Raw genomic sequence first — 23,030 nt, 5'->3', positions numbered from 1 at the left:
TCAGTTTGGAATCCTAATTATTATAGGTTCCCAAGGTTTTCAAGAGCCATGGAGGAATATTACATCCTTGTCAGTGTGTTCAGATGGATAAAAGACCTCTGCTTCTTCCTGATAGTAAAACAAAGATCAGGGAGGCCTGAATCGAACGCTCCTAATTGGGTCCTTACAAGATGATTTTCAGTGAGAGTTGAAACCCTGAGGACTCAACTTCTTTGCAGTTTTCCTGAGCGTTCTTCCTTCCAAAAAACTGTATGGAAGAGGGAGCCAGCAGTATCACTTGAATTTCCAAAGCCACTAGTCTAGTACTCACATAAAATCCCTTGTTCTTTGAGATATAGCCTTCTACTCTTGCTGTTATCCTACAGGTCATTACCACCTACTGTCCTGTAAGTTCTAGCCCAACACTCAAGATTTTGGCATCTAGCATTTCTGTCTACCCCAACTCCTGCTATCATTTGACTTAGACAATTAAAATGTCTTAGTAAGAGACCTATTCACCATCGTAACCTCTCAGTTCTTTCATCTCACCAAATCCAATGAGGATTACCTTCACTTTACTTAAGCAAAATGGTCCCATGGCTATACCTTGGACTTGCCATCTCTCAGAACTGCTCTGCCTTTGAAATTACAATCACAGCAACCTTTTTTTAGACTATAGCCTTCTGTTTTTTCAAGCTATTGCATTTCTTCACTCCTATTAAAATTAATCTAACTTCCTTCTGTCCCTGGATGCCTCCACTTTTCTCCAAACCCAACATTTCCCACTTCATCCTTGAGCTAAGCAATCTCCGTGAAGCCCTGGAACTATATTTACTAGCACCATGCTCTGAAACCTTTCTCTTTGACCACAATCTTCTTTCTTTGCAATTTGCTCAGTCCTATGAACTTTTAAAACATTGGGCCATCTCCTTTCTCTCACATTTTGGCTTCCCAGAAAAATAGTCTACACCAGTGGTTCCCAAATATTGTGTGACAGTGAACATTTACACTGACATAAAGCAAGTCACTTGGCAGAGAACCTTATGTGGCAAAGTTCAACAAACGTGAGTTCTTATTATAGCGTGTATATTTAGTGCTCCCAAGAAAAACAAACTATTTGGCTACTCTTGAATCCACCCCTACCTCTCATAAGACCCTTAGGCCTAGAGTTGATCATATTCAAGTTCCCTCTTCAGGTTGCTGCTACAGCCAACCCTCAGCTATCCTTTTGCCCATGTTGGAAAAGATTGACTGCAGAGAGAGGTATCACTAGGCCTCAGGGTAGGCTCCTGAGCTTCCACTCTAGATGCACCCATGTTCCCAACCTCTCTGTGCCTCTCCTGAATTGTTCATGATACTGTGCTGGGTGTCTTCAAGTCACCCCATAGAACAGAGCTGGAGGCTGGATACAAACTGCAGTTTATTAAGGCTCCAGAGTGAGAATTGGCACTTGGTTCTGGGCGGGGGCAGGGGTGTCAGTGGAACCCAAGGGAGGTGGGCCCAAACAGATGGAGGGACCCCTTCCATCTCCCTACCCCCCAATAAATAAAGTCTCAGCTCCATCTTAGGGTGCTGGTGCAGGGCAGGATGCCCTCATTGAGGAGAACCCAGGATTTCCACCTCCTTCATATTTCTCCCCACATTGGACCTGGCCACAGGTCAGTGACTAAAAGGGCCTTCATGGTCCTAGTGCTCTGAGGGGATTGTGGAGTTTGGGGTGGAAAGCTGGGGCCTGGTGATGGCCATTCATGGTCCGAGGCTGCCCAGGGCAGGCTCAGGGTGTGGCCTGCATTGGGGACACTATGCGTGTCCCAGGTCGGGGCCCAGCCTGGGCCACAGCTAGATGTGCAGCTCTGTGTCATCAGGTGGCTCCAGGCCAGACTCTGCGCTGAGTGCTGAGGCTGAGGGGCCCTGGGCCACCCCAAATGGTGAGACAACAGGTGAGCGAGCAGCCAGAGGTGACAGCGAGGGTGAGAAGCTGGGGGACATGGCAGCTGAGGACAGGGAACCTTCATGGCTGATAGGGGAGCGGTGAGAGGCTGGTGGGAAGATGGCCCGGGCTGCAGCTGTGGTTGCTGGCTTGGGGGGCACAGACTTGGCTCCTGGGTGGGCCACGGCAGTGATGAGGGGTGGTGGGTCAATACGGGGAGCTGGGGGACACGGCCGAGCTTCATCCTTGAGCCGAGCGATCTCTGTGAAGACACTGGCCAGTGGCTGGAACTGAGGGCACCAACTAAGCAGGTAGTCCCAGTTATAGCTGCCACGGAGCTCCTCCTCACCAGCCACAATGGCTGTCAGGGCACCTGCAACACATGGCTTGCCATCTGCTGGGAAGCCATAGTCCCCAGTGGGTGCAGGGCTCAGGCCACAGCCCCCTAGGAAGGCTGTAGCAGTGGTGGGGGGCCCTTCTTCTCGGTACAGAGTGGCTCCTGCACCTGGCAGCAGCAGCCCTGCCTTTCGGCCCTTATACCAGGTGTCAGGGGCAGGTGGCTCACAGGACGTGTCACTCAGTCCATCTGCATCCTGCTGGATGCCCGAGTCAGGGCCACGGGCAGCCAAGGAGGAGGCCACACTAGCCACACGGGGGAACTCATTAATCATGCGGATCTCATCATCCTCTGCAGCTTCTGCTGAGCCTCGGCCACTTGAGTGTGAAGGGTCCAAGGAGCCACCACGGGGGTAGGGTCCTCCAGCTCCTGGTCCACCATAGCTAGGGAGAGTCTGGTGATACAGGTGCTCTGAGGGCGGTGGACTGGGTGGTTCTCTACCCAGCTTCTGTAAGGAACCACTGGCTAGGGGTGCTGCCTGTAACATTGGGCCAGAGGCTGCCTCAGCCTTGCGACTACGGGCCCGAACAATTCCTAGGACCAAAGCTGCCAGTGCTAGCACCACCACAACTCCCAAAGAGGCCGCCACAGCCCCCACCAACAACAGGTTGAGGTCAGGTGCCAGGCCCAGTGCAGTGTGGGTAATATCCACAGTCACAGGCACTGTGGAACTCCGGGAACCAGGCAGAGGCCCCCGCGCTACCACCTCCAGCCTCAGTTCCCGTGGTGCCTCACGCCGGGTCCGGCCCCTACCCTCAGAGGTGGCTGTTCCACTGCCTGGTGCCTGACTGTCCACCCGCAGGTATAGGGCACCTGTAGTCTGGTTGATACCAAAATAAGGGGAAGAGGTGGCAAGGGAATAGAGCACCAGGCCATCAGCACCGCCATCTTCATCTGTGGCTTGCACGTGACCCAGGCTGTAGCCACGCTGGGCACCTTCTGGCACTTGGAAGTGGAAAGCTGGAGCCAGGAATACGGGGTCATATTCATCCTCTCCAGTCACCAGCACTGACACGGTGACAGAGGCTGAGAGATTCCCAGCATCAGTAGCACCCACCAGCAGCCGGAAGCTTCCTGTGTGCTCATAGTCAAAGGGCACTCGTGCCCGTAACTCCCCAGTTGAGCTGTTCAATGCAAATGCCTCACGGCCCTCAGGCCCGGGCCCAGCCTCCAACAGGCTATAGCGAAGCCTCCCAAAAGCTCCAGCATCCCCATCAATTGCATGCAGAGTGGTCACAAGAGTGCCTGGAGGCTGGTTCTCAGCCAGGCTGGTGCTAAGTAAGTTCAGTGGGAAGGCTGGGCCATGGTCATTCACATCCTGGACCTCGATTGTCACTGGTGCCAAAGCAAAGTGTGCACCAGCAGGATCAGCAGCCTGCACTACGAGCTGATGTCGGGCTTGGGTCTCACAGTCCAGGGAATGGGCCAGTCGCAAGGTGCCCGAGTTCTCATCCAGCTCAAACAGCCCTGATGAGTCGCCTGAGCTGAGGGTGAAACGCACAAGGCCATGAGGGCCAGGGTCGGCATCAGAGGCCTCCACATGCAGCAGCTCAGCTCCAACCGGTGTGTTCTCGGGTACTGCCACACGGTAGGATGCTTGGGTAAAGACAGGTGGATTGTCGTTGACATCCAGTATGGTGACAGTGACTGGCACAGCTGAGCTGCGTGGCGGTTGCCCCCGGTCTGCCGCAGCCACAGTTAGATTGTACTGTGTCAGGCTTTCAAAGTCTAGAGGTTCAAGCAGCACCAGGCAGCCTAGTGCCTGGGGGCCTGGTCCAACACCCTCCCCAGCCTCAGCCAGCCGGGGTTCCAGCTGGAATACATGGCCCCGATTGCCACTGATGATGCTGTAGTCCACGGCGGCATGGGTGCGGCTTCCATCAGCATCTGTGGCTTCCAGGGTGAGCAAGGTAGAGCCAGGAGGAAGATCTTCAGTCACAGCCACACGATAGTGTGGCAATGTGAAGCTTGGGGCATGGTCATTCTGGTCCTGCAGCTGCACATGCACCATGGCTCGTGTTGCCCGGCCTGGAGCTCCATGGTCTCGTGCTTCCAGCACCACATCCACCACTCCTGGCCCCTCATGATCCAAAGCCACTGTTTCTACTGTTGTAAACAAGGTCCCTAAGATGAGAAGGAAAGGGGAATAAACATGTATTTAGCAGAGGCTATGGGTAAGCAGAAGAGTGAGCCTTTAGGGTCTAGAAAATGGCTTTGAAAGGCATACTCCAGGGAATGGCCGGTGTGTTTGGAAATTACTGGATAAACTCAAGGATTCAAAGCTTAGGGAACAGCTTCTAAACATGCAACAAAAAGAGCTTATAATAAAGACAGAGGGGAGAAAATTTTCCTCCCTAGGTCAGAGATTAAGGAGTCCAGAGTTTGGGAAACAAATTTTAGGAATGAGGTCAGAATATGGCCCAACATAGTCAAAGGCAAGGGATTGGATCCTGGAAAAGATGCAAGAATGGAAAAACAAACATCCCGTGTACTCACTATTAAATTGGAACTAATCTATCAACACTTATGTGCACATATGGAAATAACACTCATTGGAAATCAAGTAGCTAGGGAGGAGGGGATGAGTAAATTCACATCCAACAGACACAATGCACACTATCTGGGTGATGGACACACTTATAACTTTGATTCAAACTGTACAAAAGCAATTTATGTAACCAAAATGTTTTTACCCCCATAATATTCTGAAATTTAACAAAAAGAAAGACACACCATTGTTGGGGTCAACACTGAAGCCCTCAGCAGGGGAAGCCAGGTGGTAGGAGATATGTCCATTGGCACCAGAGTCTCTGTCAGTGGCAGAGACAGAGATAATGGCGCTGCCTGGAGGTGTGTGCTCAAGCAGTGTCACCTGAGGTATAAGGAAAACTGTGCATAGTCAAGCCTCCCAGCTACCCTGCTACCCACTCAGCCCACAAACCCTACTTGGTCCCATGAACCCTGGTCGGCATCCATTCTAGTTTAGAGCCCATCCTCTCAGTGTTTGAATAAGAACTGCCCACCTTATCCCCTTTCTGGGTGCAGGATGCAGAATAGAGTTCACAGGACTTGGGAGACTTCTTTAAAATATGATCCTCCCATCCCCAGATCAGCCCCAATATCCAGCCCACCTCAGCTGCTTCTAGTTCTGTCACTTCCTTCCTCCAGGAACAACTGTGGACCCAGGTGTGGGGGAACTCTGGGGTCTCAGTACCTGGTAGAGGCTCTGTGAGAAAGCAGGTGCATTGTCATTGACATCCTCCACAAGCACTGTGAGGTTGGCACAGCCCTCGTGAGGCCCATCATGTGCCAGAAGCTGCAGATGGTAGTGGGAACACTGCTCAAAGTCCAGGGGGCCTGTGAGGGAGACGCGGCCTCCATAGCGGCCAACACTGAAAGGATCCTGGGGCCCAGATGGGCTCAGCACATACCACAGCACCGGTCCTGAGTCCACATCATTCCCTGTTACCTGTGCAATCTCTGAGCCCAATAGTGCATCTGCAATACATAGGAAAAGTGTATGTGACATGGTCCTGGGCACCCCTAGAGCCCTCGGGTGGGGAACAGTGCTTCTGTGCTACCCTTTATACCTGTCCCTTTACCCAGCCCTCACCTTCTGACACTCGGAGCTCCCAGGGCTGGGGGATGGTGGGGCGATTGTCATTAGTATCGATGACCATCACTGTCAGGGTAGCTGAGCCCACCAGGGCTGGACTTCCTTTGTCTGTGGCCATGAGTACCAGCCTGGACACAAAGCACAATAAGCAAGTAGGCCTGGAGGTAAGGGGGGACCTCGGGCAGGGCAAGGAGGACTCAGGCTAGAGCTCCCAGGTGGGAAATTCAGGGTGTCACCTAAGGATTTGAGGGGGATGCAAGGCAGAGCTGGAAACTAAACAAGCCCAGTTTCTTGGGTCTTGGGTCCACAGGTCCAGGCCTCACCGTGTTTCAGCCCAGATCTCACGATCCAGGATGGCTGTGGTAGTGATAGTGCCCGTGGATGGGTCTACGTGGAACAATCCCCGTGCTGGCTGGGATGCAGCTAGACTGTATGAGATCTGTCCTCCAGAACCTTGATCCAAGTCATCTGCCTCCACCTGGTGAGGGCAGGAGGCTGCTGGCACTGGCCTGGCCACAGAGAAGTCTGACCAGCCCTGCCCCCCATCCTCCCATCACACCCCATACCTGTAACAGGGGCCCCTCCAAGGGCCGGGACTCAGGCAGGAAGGCCACATAGTGGGGCTGCAGAAAACGGGGAGCATTGTCATTGGCGTCTTGCAGGGTTAGGGTCAGCACAGAGAAGGCAAAGGCTCCTCCACTTTCTGCCTGCAGCACCAGCCGCAACCGTGGGCTAGTCTCAAAGTCCAGCCCCTCTGCTGAGCGAACTGTGATGGCTCCTGGAAGGAAGCAGAATGTATCAGGGACAGTCCCCTTTGCTTGCTCTGGCCTCCCTCTCTGAGGCCCTTTACTCAAGGGCAGCCTTTCCCCCATCAGGACTCCTCTGGTCCAAAATACCTGCTTCCTTAGGAGCCTATCCCACACAGAGCCTCCGCTCCCATCCTTACCTGTAGTAGGCTGGATGGAGAAAGTCCCTTTCTCATTTCCACTGAGAATGCTGTAGGTGATGGGTCCATTTGAGCCCCCTGCATGGATAGCCTTAGGGGAGACAATAGGAGTCCCTGCAGAGAGGATGGTATTGGTTAGACTGTAGGCATTAGACTAGGGGAATACGGGGACATTTTCAGTGAGTAACCCTACCCCATCCAGGGATACAAATCTGGAAGACATGGCCCAGGACCCACCTGGGGGCGCATTCTCACGGAGCATAGCTTCACTACTAGCCCGGGGAAAGCGGGGTCCGCGCTCAGACTCCCCCTGCAGTCCAATAATAATCACACCAGTGGCAGAGCGAGCTGGACGGCCAAGATCGGTGGCCACAATGAAGAGGACACGATCCCGAGGGGTCAAAGCTACAGGGGAGCGGGCCACTCGGATTTCACCAGTGTAAGAGTCCACAATGGTGCCAGGAGGTGGTGTGCCTGCCAGCCGGTACAAAATGGAGGCATTGGCACCAGCGTCACGATCTTCAGCTCGCAATGTGGCCAGAGGTAGGGTTGGGGTACTGAGGATGGGGCCAGGACGGGGCAGGCGCAGGCGGAGAGGGCTGGTGGGGAAGGTGGGTGCATGGTCATTGACATCACGCACTGTAATGGTGACAGGCACTGTGGTGCTCAGGGGCCCAGCAGCTGCACCATCCACGGCGCTCACGGAAAAGGTGTAGCTGGGACACTGTTCTCTGTCCAGGGCTGTGGCTGTGCGCAGCTCCCCAGAGCTGGGTTCCAGCAGGAAGGCTCCTGCTGTACCTGTGCCCAGGTAGTAGGTCACACGGCCATTGGCTCCAGCATCAGGGTCATGAGCCTGTAGCTGAAGCAGCAGAGTCCCTGTAGGCACATCCTCAGGCACCTCCACAGAGTAGGTGGGCACAGGAAAGGCTGGAGCATGGTCATTGGCATCCAGCACTGTAACTGTCACAAGCAGCATGGCACTGAGAGCTGGCTGGCCTCCATCCCGGGCCTCTATCCTCAGCTGGAATGCTGGCTCAACTTCCCGGTCTAGTGGCCTCATAGTGCCAAACTCCCCAGAGGCAAGATCTAGGACAAAGGCTCCTGATGGATCACCATCTGCAGAGAAGGGCATGCACACATAAACATACATGTGTCATTGGATGGAGTGACTTACAGGCGACGTCACAGACTGCATGCCAAGGGAGAGAGAGTACATGTGCGTGTGTGTGACTGGGAGAAAGACAGAACAGGAAAATAGAAAAAAACAGAAACAGAAGGTAAAGCAGACATTCTCATTCACAGTATGGTCTGGGAACCTCTTGGAGCCCTGAGACTCTTTCATATACATAAGATCAAAATTATTTTCATTAGCACTACTAAGACATTATATACCTTTTTCATTCTCATCTCACAAATGGACAGTGGAGTTTGCAGATGCTACATGACACGGATGACATCACTTTGTTAATGGAATATGTGATTATGTTATTCTTCTGTTTTCTAGAATATCCTAGGTAGAAAGTTTAAAGCATAAATATGTGTGTTTTCAGAGATTCACTTTGTGCTGGCTATCTTCAATTATACCTGTTATAATTTTGAAACCTCATTACTGTCCAATACATTGCTTTGGAATCATATTAATTCCTTTAGAGATAGGGTCTTACTCTGTCACCCAGGCTGGAATTCAGTGATGTGATCACATGTTAATGGAGCCTCAAGCTCCTGCTCTCAAGAGATCCTCCTGCCTAGCCTCCTGAGTAGCTAAGACTATGGGCTCACTACGCCTGCTAATTTTTAAACTTTTTGTACAGACATGATCTTCCTATGTTACCCAGGCTGGTCCCCTTAAGCTCGTATCCTCAAGTGATTCTCCTGCCTCAGTGTCACAAACTGCTGGAATTATAAGCATGAGCCACTGCACCCAGCCTTGAAATCTAAACATTTCCTTGTGTTTATGCAGAACTATGGCAAGCAGTATACTTGGCTTGTTTCACATGTTGTTTAAAATCTGTCTCAGTTTTACTATCTAATATAATAAATATTGCTATAATCTGTATAGAAACTCTTTAGGGATCTCAAAACTGAACAGTGTTAAGGGTTCCTGAGACCAAAAAGTTTGAGAATGACTATTCTATAGGAAGACACATATGGCAAAGAAAAGAAATAGGAAGATAAAAACAGATATGTAGAGGGAAGTAAAGAGCTCGAGAAGCATAGAAAGAGATACCTGGATACACTGATAGATGCATGAAAGAAAAAGTGGAAGACATAAAAAGAGAATAAAGGTGACACACTGCTAAGGCTAACAACAGCCAAACAGGAGCAAGAATCAGGCAAGTAGGTTCTGCGTTAGTGGGTATGGGAGAGTTCTTACCTAGGATTCGGTACTGCAGCTGCCCATTAGCTCCCATATCTGGGTCAGAAGCCCGAAGTACAGTAAGGATCTGAGGGTCTTGGCCCTCAGGCACCTCCAGGGAGAGGTGGGCACTCCCAAAAGTTGGTGTATGGTCATTCGCATCCTCTACAGCCACTCGCACGGTGACATGAGTTAACTGGGGGGGCGAGCCTCTGTCCCGGGCATACACTGGGAGAAGCAAAATCAATGAGGTCTAGCCTGCTATCTTCCCATGGAGAAACACAGTGTCCATACATGTTTATCAGGTGCACACACAAACCAGAAAATGTTCATTTCCTCTCACACACACCCAGGCACACATGTGCATATGCACATATTAAACATACTTGTGTCAGAAGATATTCTTTTCCTTCCTATTTCCCATGCTTGGTACATGCAAGATATGTCTTGGCTTAGTGGTGGTGTAATAGAAAAGGTATCAAAATATCTCAGCCCTGCTGTCTCAGCCCTGCTACTTCTAAGCTGTATTACCTTGAGCAAGTGACTTGACTTCTCTGATACTTAATATGCTCCTCTGTTGGTTTGTTTTTGGTATAGAGTCTCGCTTTGTTACCCTCTGTAGAGTGCCATGGCATCATAGGTCACAGTAACTTCAAACTCTTGGGCTCAAGTGATTCTCTTGCCTCAGCCTCCCAAGTAGCTGGGACTACAGGCATGCACTACAACACCCGGCTAGTTTTTCTATTTTTAGTAGATACAGACTCTCACTCTGGCTCAGGCTGGTCTCGAACTCCTGAGCTCAAGCAATCCACCCCCCTCCGCCTCCCAGAGTGCTAGGATTACAGGCATGAGCCACCAAACCCAGGCTTATGCTTCTCTGTTCAATGGTTGCGGTTATCTGAAGGCCTAGAGGGCATATTTATGACATCATACTATGTCATCACCCCCCAACCCCAAAACCCAAAAGACAAAAAACAGGAATTGTGCTGTAAAAAGTGGAAACTGAAGGTAGTACTTTGAGAGTTCTCTCCTTATAACACTGGTTTAGGATACTTCAGGATCTTGGGGTATTGAGGTCCAGTCAACCAGTACCTGTGAGGTTGATTTCTTCCTGCTCCTCACGATCCAGGGCCCGAAGAGTTGTAAGAACTCCAGTGTCAGGGTCCAGAGAGAAATTTTCACCAGAGACCCCTCCATAAGTCACTTGCCCATTGGCCCCTGAGGAAGGACAGCATGGAGGATGGAACAAAGGATAAATATACCCCTTGTTGCTCCAGTCCATCCCTCTCACAAGTCATCGCTCCAGCCTTACCCAGGTCTGGGTCAGTTGCCCGCAGAGTGAGCAGAGATGTGCCAGGCGGGCTGTTCTCACGCAGAAGGACGCTATACTCCTGCTGCTGGAAAGCAGGTGCCTCGTCGTTAACATCAGCGACACTGATAGTCAGGACCTGCGTGGCCGAGCGCGGAGGGGAGCCGTGGTCTGAGGCCACCACTGTCAGTACGTGCTCAGCTTGCTGTTCTCGATCCAAAGGCCGAACCACGGACAGCGCTCCTAAGAAAGCCGTAAGGCCGGTTGGTAGAAACCTCACCACTCCCTCCTCATCCGCACCCTCCTCACTCTTACCCACGCCCCTCTCACCGGTGCTTGAGTGTACACGGAAGTGGCCGTCTCCGCCAGCTGCCAGGCGATAGGACACGCGTGCGGCCTCACCCAGGTCCGGGTCTCGGGCTACCACGTGCAGCGCCACCGGCCCAGGCGGCTGATCCTCCGGGAGGCGCACACGTGAAGGCGAAGCGAAGACCGGCGAGTTGTCATTCTCATCCGTGACAAAGACGCGCGCGGATACGCGCGCTGCGCGGCGGCGGCTGGCGTTGGCAGGCCGGTCGGTGGCTTCCACGATCAGCAGCAGTGCGGGTGTGGTCTCCCGGTCCAGGCCGCGCGGAGCGCTGAGCGCTCCAGTTCGCGCGTCCAGGCGAAGTGCAGGCACTGGCGGCTCCTGGCGTAGGAGGCGGTAGCGCACGTCGCTGTTGGGGCCCGGACCATCCGCATCGGAGGCGCGGAATGTGTACAGTGCCGCCCCGGGCTCTGGATTCTCTGGCAGCGCCAGCGCTAGCGGGTCGCGCGAGAAGGTAGGCGCATGTTCGTTCTCGTCCTGCACGCGCACCTGCACTCGCAGCAGCCGCGCACCCGCGCCTCCTGGCCCCTCGGCGCGCACCGTGAGCGCGCGCCACGCTGGGCCCGCTTCGAAGTCCAGGGGACGTGCCAGATACAAGCGCCCCGAGGCTGCGTCCAGCGCAAAGGTGCCCTCGGGGTCGGCGCCGCCCACCAATGTGTAGGTGAGTGAACCCACACCCACGGGCTCTGGCGGTGCCACCGAGCCCAGCAGGGAGCCTGGCCGGAGACCTTCCGCTGCTGTCACTGTCAGCACCACAGGTACTGGCGCCGCAGGATCCGGCTCTGCGACATCTGAGGGCGGCTCGGCCAAGCGAGCTGAGGGAAGTACCTGTTGTGGACCGGGAAGGATGGAATTAGGAGGAACTCGTGTAAGAGGAGGTCTCGCTGGCTCTTCGGGTAGCAGGGAAGGGTCATCACAGCGGTTTGACTAGAGGGCTCAAGGACCCTGTGAAGCTAGAGCTCCTGGAGGGGCACCTACAGTGGCAGCCACCGGGAGGCAGACAGACCATAGGCGGGGCAGTCGTACCTGCACCAGCAGCTGGAGGCTGGCACTTCGAGGAGGGCTGCCTTGGTCATGAGCACTCAGTGTCAGCACATAGTGGGGCCTCTCTTCTCGGATCAGGGGTGCTGCAGTGAGTAGCTCTCCCGAGTGAGGGTGTAGAGAGAAGAGCTCTGAGCCAGGACCTAGGGACAGGCAGAGTTAGGATGAGGGCTTCGGGGCCAGAGTTCGGCAAGTCATGAGGGCATACCATCATCCACACCCTTCTCTCTACACCCCCATACCAGTGAGCGTGTACAGGATGGTCCCATTCTCCCCCTCATCTGGATCCTTGGCCTGCAAAGTGGTCACCAGTGTTCCTGGAGGCACTCGGTCTGGGACCTTTGGGGACATAGTTCATCCACAGTTAGCTCCTTCCTGTTCTTCAGACAACCCAGGATCGAGTTTCCCTCACCTGTGGGTAGGCCCAGCCTTTTCTGCTCTCATACCTGTTCCAGAAGGCAGTTTCTCTTAACTGTACCTATAGCTCTACCGGAAGACCTCCATTCCCTCCCACACTTCTTAGGACGGAGTCCTGACACTTCACCTACCTGAATAGGAAGGCCCCCACCAGCAGCTCCTGAAGCCTGCAGGAAGGTGGGGCTGTTGTCATTGAGGTCCAGCACGGCAATGTGCACAGTGCCTGTGGTGCTGCGAGGTGGGTTCCCCGCATCCTGCACCTGTACCAAGAGCTGGTAGCTGCTCTGCTGCTCACGGTCCAGGATTTGGAGTGTGGTCATTTCTCCTAGGAGTGCAGGATGGAGATCATGTATGAGATATTTGGAGATGGAGAACCTGAGACCTGTGGCTAAGAAGCTAGGGTTTAGGGGGTGTGGGAGGGAAAGCTAGGTGCTAAACTCCAGGCTGAGTGCTGGTCCTCATAACTAGGATCTGGGCTGAGAATTCACCAGTTAGGGATGAAACTAGGGGGTCTGAGAATTTGAATCACAGCGCTCACCAGTCTGAGAGTGAATGTGGAAGGCCTTGCTGTCTTCGGACAACTGTTGCAGGCTGTAGGTCAGACGTCCATTGGGTCCCGAGTCTCGGTCAGTGGCAAAGATGCGGCCCACACTGGTGCCTGGGGGCTGGTTCTCAGCCACAGCTAGGAAGGTGGGATCCTCAGACAGGCGGGGACTGTGGTCATTCTGGTTGAGGATGCTGACCCTTACAGTGGCTGTGCCAGTCTGCTGCCCCACCTCAGCTTTGGACCCAGACACTGCCATTACCTTCAATGTGTACAACTCCTGGGCCTCTCGGTCCAATGCTGCCCGCACCCACAGCCACCCACTCTGTGGCTCTAGACCAAAGGGGCTACTTGTCCCCTCTGCTGCAAGATGATAGGTGATAGGACTCCCATCTGGTGCCTGGGCCTGTAGTTGCAGAACCTGAGTTCCAGGGGTGGTGCCTGAGGGAAGGTCCACACGGTAGATAGGGCTCTCAAATCGGGGAGCCAGCCCATGGGTCCCCAAGTCCTGTACCACCACCCGCAATCGAAAGTGGCTGGTGCGTGGTGGGGAGCCCCCATCCCGGGCCTCCAGGTCCAGTTCATGAACTGGTCCTCCTGGGGGTCCTAGCAGTTCCATAAGCCGTACATGGCCTGTGGTGGGGTCCACGGTAAAGGCCCCACCACCTCCACCAAGCAGGGTAAAGGTGACTCGACTGTTAACACCCGAGTCGGGGTCCAAAGCCCGAAGTGTATAGATGGGAGTCCCTGGGGCAGTGTTTGGTGGCAGCAGCACTGTGTCTTCAGGTGCAGGGAAGGCAGGGGAGTTGTCATTCACATCATCTAGCAGCACACGCACCCGAGCTACCGCGAAAGCTGGCGGCACTCCACTGCCTGCTCGAACCTCCAGCTCCAGCACTGGTCCCAGCAGCTCCCGGTCCAGAGGGCGAAGTGTTTGCAACAGCCCTGAGGCCGAGTCTAGGGAGAAGAGTCCCTGGGGATCCCCACTTGATAAGGCAAGAGTCACAGGTGCCAAGCGACCTAGAAAGGAGTAAGATAGGGTCAGGAAAGATATGGGGAGCAACTATTGAATCAGGATCCAGAGTCTGATCTCAAGAAGGGCTGAGCAGTGCCCACATTCATGCCTCTCAATGTCTTATGGGGAGGATCAGGGGTTAGCAGAGAAGTTGGTTGGCACTGGGGTGATATTCATGTACTTGCATTATGCCTCGGGGGGTACTGAGCATTGGTACTACCACGTTTTCCTGAAAATAAGACATCCTCCAAAAATAAGACCTACTTACAGGAAAGATAAGACGTCCCCTGAAAATAAGACCTAGCGCATCTTTGGGAGCACACCTTAAAATAAGACACTGTCTTATTTTCAGGGAAACAGGGTAGCATGTTTTGTACTGGGGCTGTCTGTGGTGTGGTATTATCCTAGGGTACCTTGAGATGGTTCTGGAGGGTTATATTGGGATAAATGGGCATGGTACCAAGTGGTTATAATGTTAAATGATACCTGGTGGGTTGTGTGCTTGGACTATGCCCACACTGGTGCCTGGTGCTACATCCTCTGGCACAGAGAAAACATATTGTAGTTGCTCAAATACAGGTGGTGTGGGAGTTCCAGGCACAATGCTGATGTTGACTCGGGCACTGGGTTCTGCTTGCAGGCCACCTCCATCTTGAGCCCCAATCTCTAGCTCTACCACAGAGTTGGCCCGTCTGACCAAAGGCCAGGCTACTGTCACCAGCCCTGAGGGAAAGGATAGAAGCAGAGATATATAAGGAAACAGACTAGGGCTGGCAGGGTTATGGAAGGGGTAGGTAGGACATTATTTAGACAGGTGAGGTGTGGAGGCTGGGGGCAGGCCCTGGGAATGGGAGATCCTCACCTGAATGCTCATCCAAGGTAAAAAGTGGGGGGCTGTTGCCAGCCAGGATGCGGTAGGAGAGTCGCCCATGGGGCCCCTGGTCAGGGTCATGGGCATGCACCCTCAATACAGCTGTGCCTGGTGTACTTTGGGCACTCAGACTGGCAGCATACTCCCGTGGATAAAACTGAGGTGGGTTGTCATTTTCGTCTGACACAAATACCTTCACGTACACCATGGACTTGAGGCCTCCCTGGTGGAACATGCAGCCAGAGGTTAGGTGGGCCTTGTCTGACCCTGGTGAGTGCCCTACCCAATGTCCCAAACTGCCCATAGTCTGCCCACTCACCCCATCCACAGCTGTCACCGTGAAGTCAAAGCTTGAGGGCCCCTGGTCATGGTCCAGGGTCTGCGTCGTGCACACATCACCACTGTGGGAATCAATGCGGAATGGGGGAGACCCAGAGGCCCCAAGTCCAGCACCCAAGGAATAGGAGAGGAGGCCAAATGGGCCACTGTCTGCATCTGTGGCTGTCACCTGGGAAGAGACTGGAATGAGTGATGGCTCCTCTTTTTGGCCAGAAAGACCAGAGTTAGGTGGCAATTAGAAGGAGTAGCTGGTGCCCAGAGTCTCTGGATGGTGAACACACAGAGGCACTAGTAATACATGGACCAAAACCCAACCCTGGCCCAGACCTTACTGCTTAGATTTCTGAGAGCTCTGGTCACAACATTTTAGTCAATGTAACAAATGTAACTTTGTTACATGTGTGTTTCTGTTTAATGACATCTGAGATATTATAAATTGTTTGTTCATTAACATTGAACTCAGGGCGAACAGCACTATAACTAACACCTGAACGAAGCTTATCTAACACCCATACTTTCTTCATAAGACACATCATAGCCTTCTTCTGCTTAGAAACACTAGATAGCACTTCAGTACTACAAAAACCACAAAATCACACACAAAAAAGCACAAAAATGCAAAAAACGTGGCAGTAAATAGACCTCAAAAAGGACACTTATTTACCATATGAGAGCTCAAACAAGAAAGCAGAGCATTGCAACCTTTTTAAACCTCAGTTGGGAATGAATGTGTATGTTGAGCAACTCAAATTTTTCATCACTCTGTGTATGTCTGAAATGACTGCAAAAGTTCTGCAAGTATTGATTTTGGGATTACCAATAAATTTTAGAGTGTAAATGAATTCACAAATAATAAGAACCAACTGTATTTACAAAGAAGAATGCTATGGGCTGTGACCTCAAATTCCAGGTGAATCAGGGAATTTAATACTCTCACCAAGTCTCATGATCACCCCAAGCAAAGAACTCACTGATCTTTATTGACTTTGATCATCATTGATCTAATATTAATCAGAGTGCTATCTGATTAATATTAGATCTGATCACTATAGAGTCTGCTGTATGGATTTATGGGTGTGGCTCATCTACCTTCAGCCTAGGACTGGGTCAAGTACACAGCAGGTGCTCTATGCATATTTCTTCACTGAATAAATGGACATTCTGATCATCCTGCTTTGTAGTAAAACCTTCTTTCGTACTAAGTTTTATATACTAGGTATACATTAGGCCTGCAATAGTGGGTTAGCCAGTGCTGACTGCTGTAGCCTGTGACAAAGTGCTCTTTGTGAACATAAGGACCTCAAGGTCATGATATGCTGCAAGAGGAAACTGAGGAGTTCCCATTTCTCAGCCAGAAAATGTGCTCAGAGAGAAAGCTGGCCAAGGACTTCTGACTGTGCCCTTGGCAGAAGTGATCTGTGCCATTGTTTACTTTCCTGAGAGACGGGAGACCTCTCCTAAGATCCTGCCATGGCTGAACCCTTGAAACAGCTCCTGTTCCAACTCTTTACTGTGGCTGTGGGCCTGGATATCCCAAGAGACAGGCTTCCTCCTATATCTATTCTGAAGGACAGCAGAACAGCTGTAGCGCCATCTCCAGAAGCTGTAAAAGACCTTTGCCCTCTGACTCACTGCAGGAGAAAAGCAATGAATAGTGGTCAGGGGAAGTTGTCAGGAAGTGACCCCAAAAGGCTCAGGGGCCATTGACTGGAAATGACCAATGCAGAAGTGAATTTCCTGGCCTGTACAGCCCCTGCTTAGTGGTTTCACTGCAAATGCAGTCTCCATTTTTAGCAGGTTCTCAGCTCAGCTTCTCAGTCCAACCTTGGTCAGCTGCTTCTGTGATGCTGCTCCAAAGCTGTAATAAGCCCCATCCCTCTCTCTCATCAGATGAACTGTTTCAAGCAGAAAACAAAGACTTTTCTTAGTGAACTCTCTAAAATTCCTAAGACTCTAGACTACTGCATTGCCCATCCCCACCTCCTTCCCAGGTATACCTCCTGCTTTGACTTCCTGACACTTTTCCTACATCTCCACCCACTGCTTTGCCATACCCCAGACTTCCTCTATCTTCCCTTCTTTGCCTGTTCTTTTTTTTTGTAGAGACAGAGTCTCACTTTATTGCCCTCGGTAGAGTGCTGTGGCGTCACATGGCTCACAGCAACCTCCAGCTCTTGGGCTTACGTGATTCTCTTGCCTCAGCCTCCCGAGCAGCTGGGACTACAGGCGCCCGCCACAATGCCCGGCTATTTTTTTGTTGCAGTTTGGCAGGGGTTGGGTTTGAACCCGCCACCCTCGGTATATGGGGCTGGCGCGGTATATCTTTACCTGTTCTTACATGTAGTTGTTTCATGGAATCTCTCCTTGGCCTCTGCTCACTCTACACACACTCCCAGGGCCTTCTCTTTTACTTCCATGGCTTCAGCTATCGTTTATACTTTCACCCTAGATCACTCCTCCAAACTCCAAACTTGTATAACCAGATGCCTGCTCAACATCTTCACTTGGATGTCCCACAGGCCCCTTAAATCCAATCTGTGCAAAACTAAACCCATGATCATTTCAAAGCAGCTCTAATGACTCTTCCATCCACCCAGTCGCTCAAGCCAGAAATAAGTTCTTCCCTTTTACTCACCTGTTATATCAATCAACAAGGGACAATGTAAGTCCTCACTATCTCTTCTATTTTTCTGTTCCTCTCCATCACCATTATCATTGTTTTTATTTAGGTTTGAATTATCACTTCCCGAATTATGTAATTCCCTTCTATAGGTGTCTGACCTGCCAATCTGTACTGTACACCAAAGTTTTGCAACCTTGGCACTAGTGACATTTTACACCAGATAGTTCTTTATTGCATGGGCTATTATAATAGGCTGTTTATAAAATAGGATGTTTAGCAGCATCCCCGGCTTCTACTCACTAGATGTCTGTAGTATCTCACCAGTTGTGGCATCAGAAATTTCTCTAGACATTGCTTAAATATCCTTTCTGAGGGACAAAATCACCCCCAGTTATAAACCACTGCTCTACATTGACTATTGTCTGAGAAAACAAATCTGATCTCACTGCTCCTCCACTCAAAAAGCCTCAACATTCTCTATAGAAAAAAGCTCACACTCCCAGGCTTCACTCCTGTCTGCCCTACCTGCATAGTCTCATCTCCCTCTCTCATCTCCCATCTTAAACTCCAGAGATACTGAGCCACTTGTGGGACCTTGAACAAGTCAGGCTCTCCCACTCCTCTGTGGACATCACCTCTGCTTGGAACTCTTCCCCTGTCTGGTCCCTTCACAAACTCCTGCTCATTCTTTAAGTCTCGACTCAAGGGTCCCTTCCTTTGGAAAAACATTCATACTGCCTATTTGTACCTCGTATTTTCTTATTTTAATAAAACAGTTTGTTGTTTTATGAATCTCCCCTCTGGTCTATAAACACCATAAGATGGGATAAGTGACTAATTCAGTACTGTATCTCATGTTTGTAATACAGTGTCGGGCACATGGTAGACACTGAATGAATTTACATTGAATAAATCAAATACGAAGCCTTCTTACAACAGTTATAAACTCCCTATGGTCATTTTTACCCCTGCTTCCCTAATAGCAAAACTCCAGGAAACCACCTGGATAGTTGCCCTCTTGCTTCAGGAACTAGTGTGGAGGGAAGAAGTTTGGAAGCCATAGTCCATTGGTCCTGGCTGAGAAGGAGAGTAAACACATGTGAGAGTGGGTGGTGGGAACTGGACAGCAGCAGACAGGCAAATATCCAGAGTCCGGCCAGAAGACAAGGGGCCAACTAGGCTAAGCCCTGGCCTGCAAGTCTAGGCCAACAGGCATCCGCTAAGGAGATGCTCTGGTAGACTTAGAGATGCAAGGACTTTAAGCACTCATCTCCCAAGAGCACTCCCTATCTCTAGTTCTCTCTCTTATACCAATACTCCACTGTGCAGCCAAAGCAGTCTTTCCAAAAGACATATCAGATTTGCTTGGAGTCCATCATTGATTCCCTATAATTTTTATGATAAAGTCAAACTTGTGACTTGGCTCCTGTCTACTATCTTGTCTCATCTTCCCCCAGCTCTTTGTCATCAGTGCAGTTGAGGCCAGCCTGAACAATACAGTCTCCTGAAGGTATTATGGTGTTTGTTCACCACCTCTTTCTGTAGACCTGGAGTCTCTGTCTGCATACCCCAAATTGCATTCATTTGGGAAAGTTTCACTAGTTCTTCAAGGCCCCTCTTTTGGCCTTTATAAGCCGCTTGCTACAGCACTAGTTAGTTGTGTATCTCCCTGTTTAGTCCAGGTCCTAAGGTGTGTCTCCTTGGGACCTGCCTAGAATTATCTCCTTTCTTTGCTCTCAGGGATCAGCACAACTCCAGGCTTATAGTAGGTAAGTAAACTCTTAAAATATATTAATAAAGGAATGATCTACCACTCACCAATCCAATCCATTCTTCACCCTTCAAATCAGTTAGCTAACTTTAGAAAAAAAAATAAAGCCAATCTGATCACACCCTTCTGAGCTCAAAGAACTTCAGTGACCTCCTTTGCATTCTAAGGAAAGTCTTAACTCCTTATAGCTTGTTGTCCTAAGAATTCTGCAATCTGATCTTCAGACAAGCTCTCATGTTCTTCCACTTCTCCATGTCTGATTTGCAAACAATTGGTGTCTCCTTTAGTTTGATCAGGGCTCCTGCCTCTTCCCCTGAGATGCCCAGCTGCTCTGGACATGAGGATCTCCTTGGATATCTCTTGTAATCTTTCATCCTACCTAGCCTGAGCCCACATGTCTCATCGAAGCTCAGCTCTGAGGGAAGGGATAGGGATTTCTTCCAGCACAACCAGGCACTGGACTGAGTATGGACTGGGTATGGAGGGCTCCATAGTGCTGCATCTTCTTTGTGAAACAGGAGCCACACAGGTATCTCTGCCCTGTGGAACAGCTTTGATACTTTATAAAGAGTCCCTTTCACTTCCTGACACTACTACTTTTCTTCTAGGCCCAACCTTAATTCCTTCAACTGCCAACATTGTTTGCCTCAGCTCTTGTACACTGCTTTCTCAGCTTCTTCTTTTTTTTTTTTTTTTGTAGAGACAGAGTCTCACTTTATCTCCCTTGGTAGAGTGCTGTGGCGTCACATAGCTCACAGCAACCTCCAACTCCTGGGCTTAGGCGATTCTCTTGCCTCAGCCTCCCAAGTAGCTGGGACTACAGGTGCCCATCACAACGCCTGGCTGTTTTTTGTTGCAGTTTGGCCAGGGCTGGGTTTGAACCTACCACCCTTGGTGTATGGGGCCGGTGTCCTACTCTCTTGAGCCACAGGTGCTGCCCCTCAGCTTCTTATTAACCTTAACCTTCTGCACCAATTTTGGAGCTCACAGGTATCTGCTGCACCATCAGCAGATGCATCTGGAAGGCTTGGTTCCTGCTATAAGGTGCCCTGTGACCCTCAACCCCCAACAACACTATTCTGCTGTTCATAGTGCCTACTTACCTGCAGGAAGCAGGTGCCAGGCTGTGTACCCTCCGGCAGTGAGGCATTGTAGAAAGTCCTCTGGAACTGGGGTTCATTGTCATTCACATCTTGCAGGGCCACACTAACTGTGGCAGACGAGGATAGAGGGGGCAGACCCCCATCCATAGCAACCACAATCAGTTGTGGCTGAGGTTCCAACTCATAGTCCAGCAATGCAGATGTGGTGATGATGCCTGAGGTAGGGTCAATGGAAAACCAGTGGGTGTGGGCACCAGGGGCTAGGCCATAGGTGACTTGACCATTGGTGCCTTGGTCTGGATCCCGGGCTGTCACCCGCACCACAAAGCTGCCAGGGAGTGCAACCTCAGGCAGGGGCTCTGGTCGGTAGAGCTGGCGATCAAAGGCAGGTGCATTGTCATTAACATCAGTGACGTGCAGCACAAAGGCAGCCTCAGCCCGCAGCGGGGGTGAGCCTGAGTCTGTGGCTGTAACCCTCAAGTTATAGGCATCCCTTTCCTCCCGATCCAGCCGCCGAGCGACACACACCAAGTAGATGACACTGTCTTGGGTGCTGAGGGCAAAGTGGCCCTCTCCACCCTCCAGGGACACATTGACATGGGCAAAGTCACCATCATCTGGGTCTGACACAGATATGCGAGCAACAAGCTGTCCAGGTGGGGCAGCCTCAGACACTCGTGGGGAGCCATCTGCACTCAGGAAGATGACGGTCATGGAGGGCTGATTGTCATTGGCATCTCGTACATGCACAGTCACAAAAGCTGAGCCCAGCTCAGGGTGAGCCCCACCATCGCGTGCCTGCACCACCAGTTCATGGACCCGCCGTTGTTCAAAGTCCAGTGGCCGCTCCAGCCGCAACAGCCCTGTGTGAGCATCGATGGAGAAGGGTCCATCACCCTCACTCTGCCTCCGGTTGATCTCATAAGTCACAGCCCCATTGGCACCGGCATCAGCATCAGATGCAAATACCTGCAAGACAGGACTGCCAGGGGCCAGACTCTCAGATACCACGGCATGGTAGCGGCTCTGATTGAAGGCCGGGGCATGGTCATTGATGTCCAGCAGTGTTATGTCAAGTAGGGCCTGGGCCCTCCGTGGGGGTGAACCGCCATCATAGGCCTCTAACTGCAGCATGTAGTGTGATCGGTTCTCTCGGTCTAGTTCCCCAGTAACTACGAGCTCAGGCACTGGAGCCCCATCTGGACCAGGGCGTGTCTCCAGCCGGAAGATCTCTCCAGCCCCGTCACCAGACAGGGCATAGCCCTGGGTTCCTAGGTGCCCAGCATCTGCATCGCGAGCAGACTCCAGTGGGTAGCGGGTGCCAAGAGCTGTATGCTCAGGTACCTGTAGGGCAGCCCGAGACTGTGGGAAGGCTGGAGCATGGTCATTGATGTCAGCTACTCGCACAGTAACTTCCACAGTGGCACCATCAGGAGTGACTGCAGTGAAGCGGTAGCGGTCCCGGCGTTCACGGTCCAAGACGCGAGCTGTACGGACAACCCCACTGTGTTCGTCGATGGCCAGATCTGTGCCTACGCCACTGCCCTCCTGGGCAGAGATGAAGTACATGGGAGGTGCTGCCGTGCCTGTCGGAAGCCCTGCACTGATATCCCCAATCAGTGTGCCCGCTGGCTGCTCTTCATCAATCTGTAGGTCCAGGCTCCCAGCCTGACCCCAGGCACCTGGTACTCTAGCCCCCAGCAGCAGCAGTAGCACTGGTAGCAGGAGTAGGGGCCTGGGGCTCTTCATGCCAGGACAGGAAGGCACAATGCCCAGCTCCTTCTGCATGACAGAGGACATCCAGCTGTGGCTTGGGCTCCAGCTCCAGGCCAGGCTCTGGGCCCAGCTTAATCTCAGGTCCCTGACCTGAGAGAAAAGCAGAGGGAAACGGGTCACGATAGGGCAAAGATCTGCAGAGAGCCCAGGATGTTGGTGACACCAACTCTCATACATGCTCAGCCTCCAGCAAGTTCTTTTGCTGCCTCATTCCCATCTTGGGCCCCAGGGATCTCTGCCCGAGCACTCCTTGGGTCCCTCTCTAGTCTTTCCCCTGGCAGATCCCCATCCCATCCCACCCTAAGCCCCTCTCTCAGGAGATTATTCTGCTTCCTATGTTTCAGGTCTGAACGCATACAAAGTCCCTTACTTCTAACTCTAGACTTAAAAATATAGCCAGTCCTTTCATTTTCTTCTCATCCAGATTTAACACTCACCCCTTCTAGCCTCCACAACCATGCACTTGGTAACCCTGCCTGAACTGTCAACATTTTCCTCTCTCCTAGAGCCATATATTTCTCACCTATTTCTTTCTTTTCTTTCTTTTTTTTTTTTGTAGAGATAGAGTTTCACTTTATTGCCCTCGGTAGAGTGCCGTGGCGTCACACAGCTCACAGCAACCTCCAACTC

At 51.7% G+C, this 23,030-nt stretch overlaps 1 protein-coding gene across 2 annotated transcripts; it reads right to left on the bottom strand.

Moving 5' to 3' along the window:
* Positions 1–1,381: 1,381 nt before the first annotated feature.
* DCHS1 (dachsous cadherin-related 1) lies at positions 1,382–22,476 on the bottom strand. 2 transcript variants are annotated; one of them, XM_053561887.1, is made up of 20 exons: positions 20,625–22,476; positions 15,108–15,296; positions 14,780–15,011; positions 14,404–14,640; positions 12,897–13,922; positions 12,490–12,683; positions 12,184–12,280; positions 11,927–12,084; positions 10,864–11,728; positions 10,537–10,776; positions 10,317–10,442; positions 9,243–9,452; positions 7,106–7,984; positions 6,869–6,982; positions 6,489–6,700; positions 6,246–6,400; positions 5,920–6,050; positions 5,521–5,804; positions 5,040–5,178; positions 1,382–4,430 (listed from the first exon to the last, which is right to left on the bottom strand). In XM_053561887.1, the coding sequence occupies exons 1-20, from the start codon at positions 22,422–22,424 to the stop codon at positions 1,819–1,821; spliced, it is 9,900 nt and encodes a 3,299-aa protein (XP_053417862.1). In that variant the 5' UTR covers positions 22,425–22,476; the 3' UTR covers positions 1,382–1,818. The 2 variants fall into 2 exon arrangements, with proteins under 2 accessions (XP_053417862.1, XP_053417863.1); XM_053561888.1 differs by lacking the exon at positions 5,040–5,178 and having other exon boundaries at positions 4,267–4,430.
* Between the last annotated feature and the right edge of the window lie 554 nt (positions 22,477–23,030).

The sequence above is a fragment of the Nycticebus coucang genome, chromosome 14, assembly GCF_027406575.1.
Source record: "Nycticebus coucang isolate mNycCou1 chromosome 14, mNycCou1.pri, whole genome shotgun sequence".
Lineage (NCBI taxonomy): Eukaryota > Metazoa > Chordata > Mammalia > Primates > Lorisidae > Nycticebus > Nycticebus coucang.
This window is presented reverse-complemented; position numbering and strand designations above follow the sequence as displayed.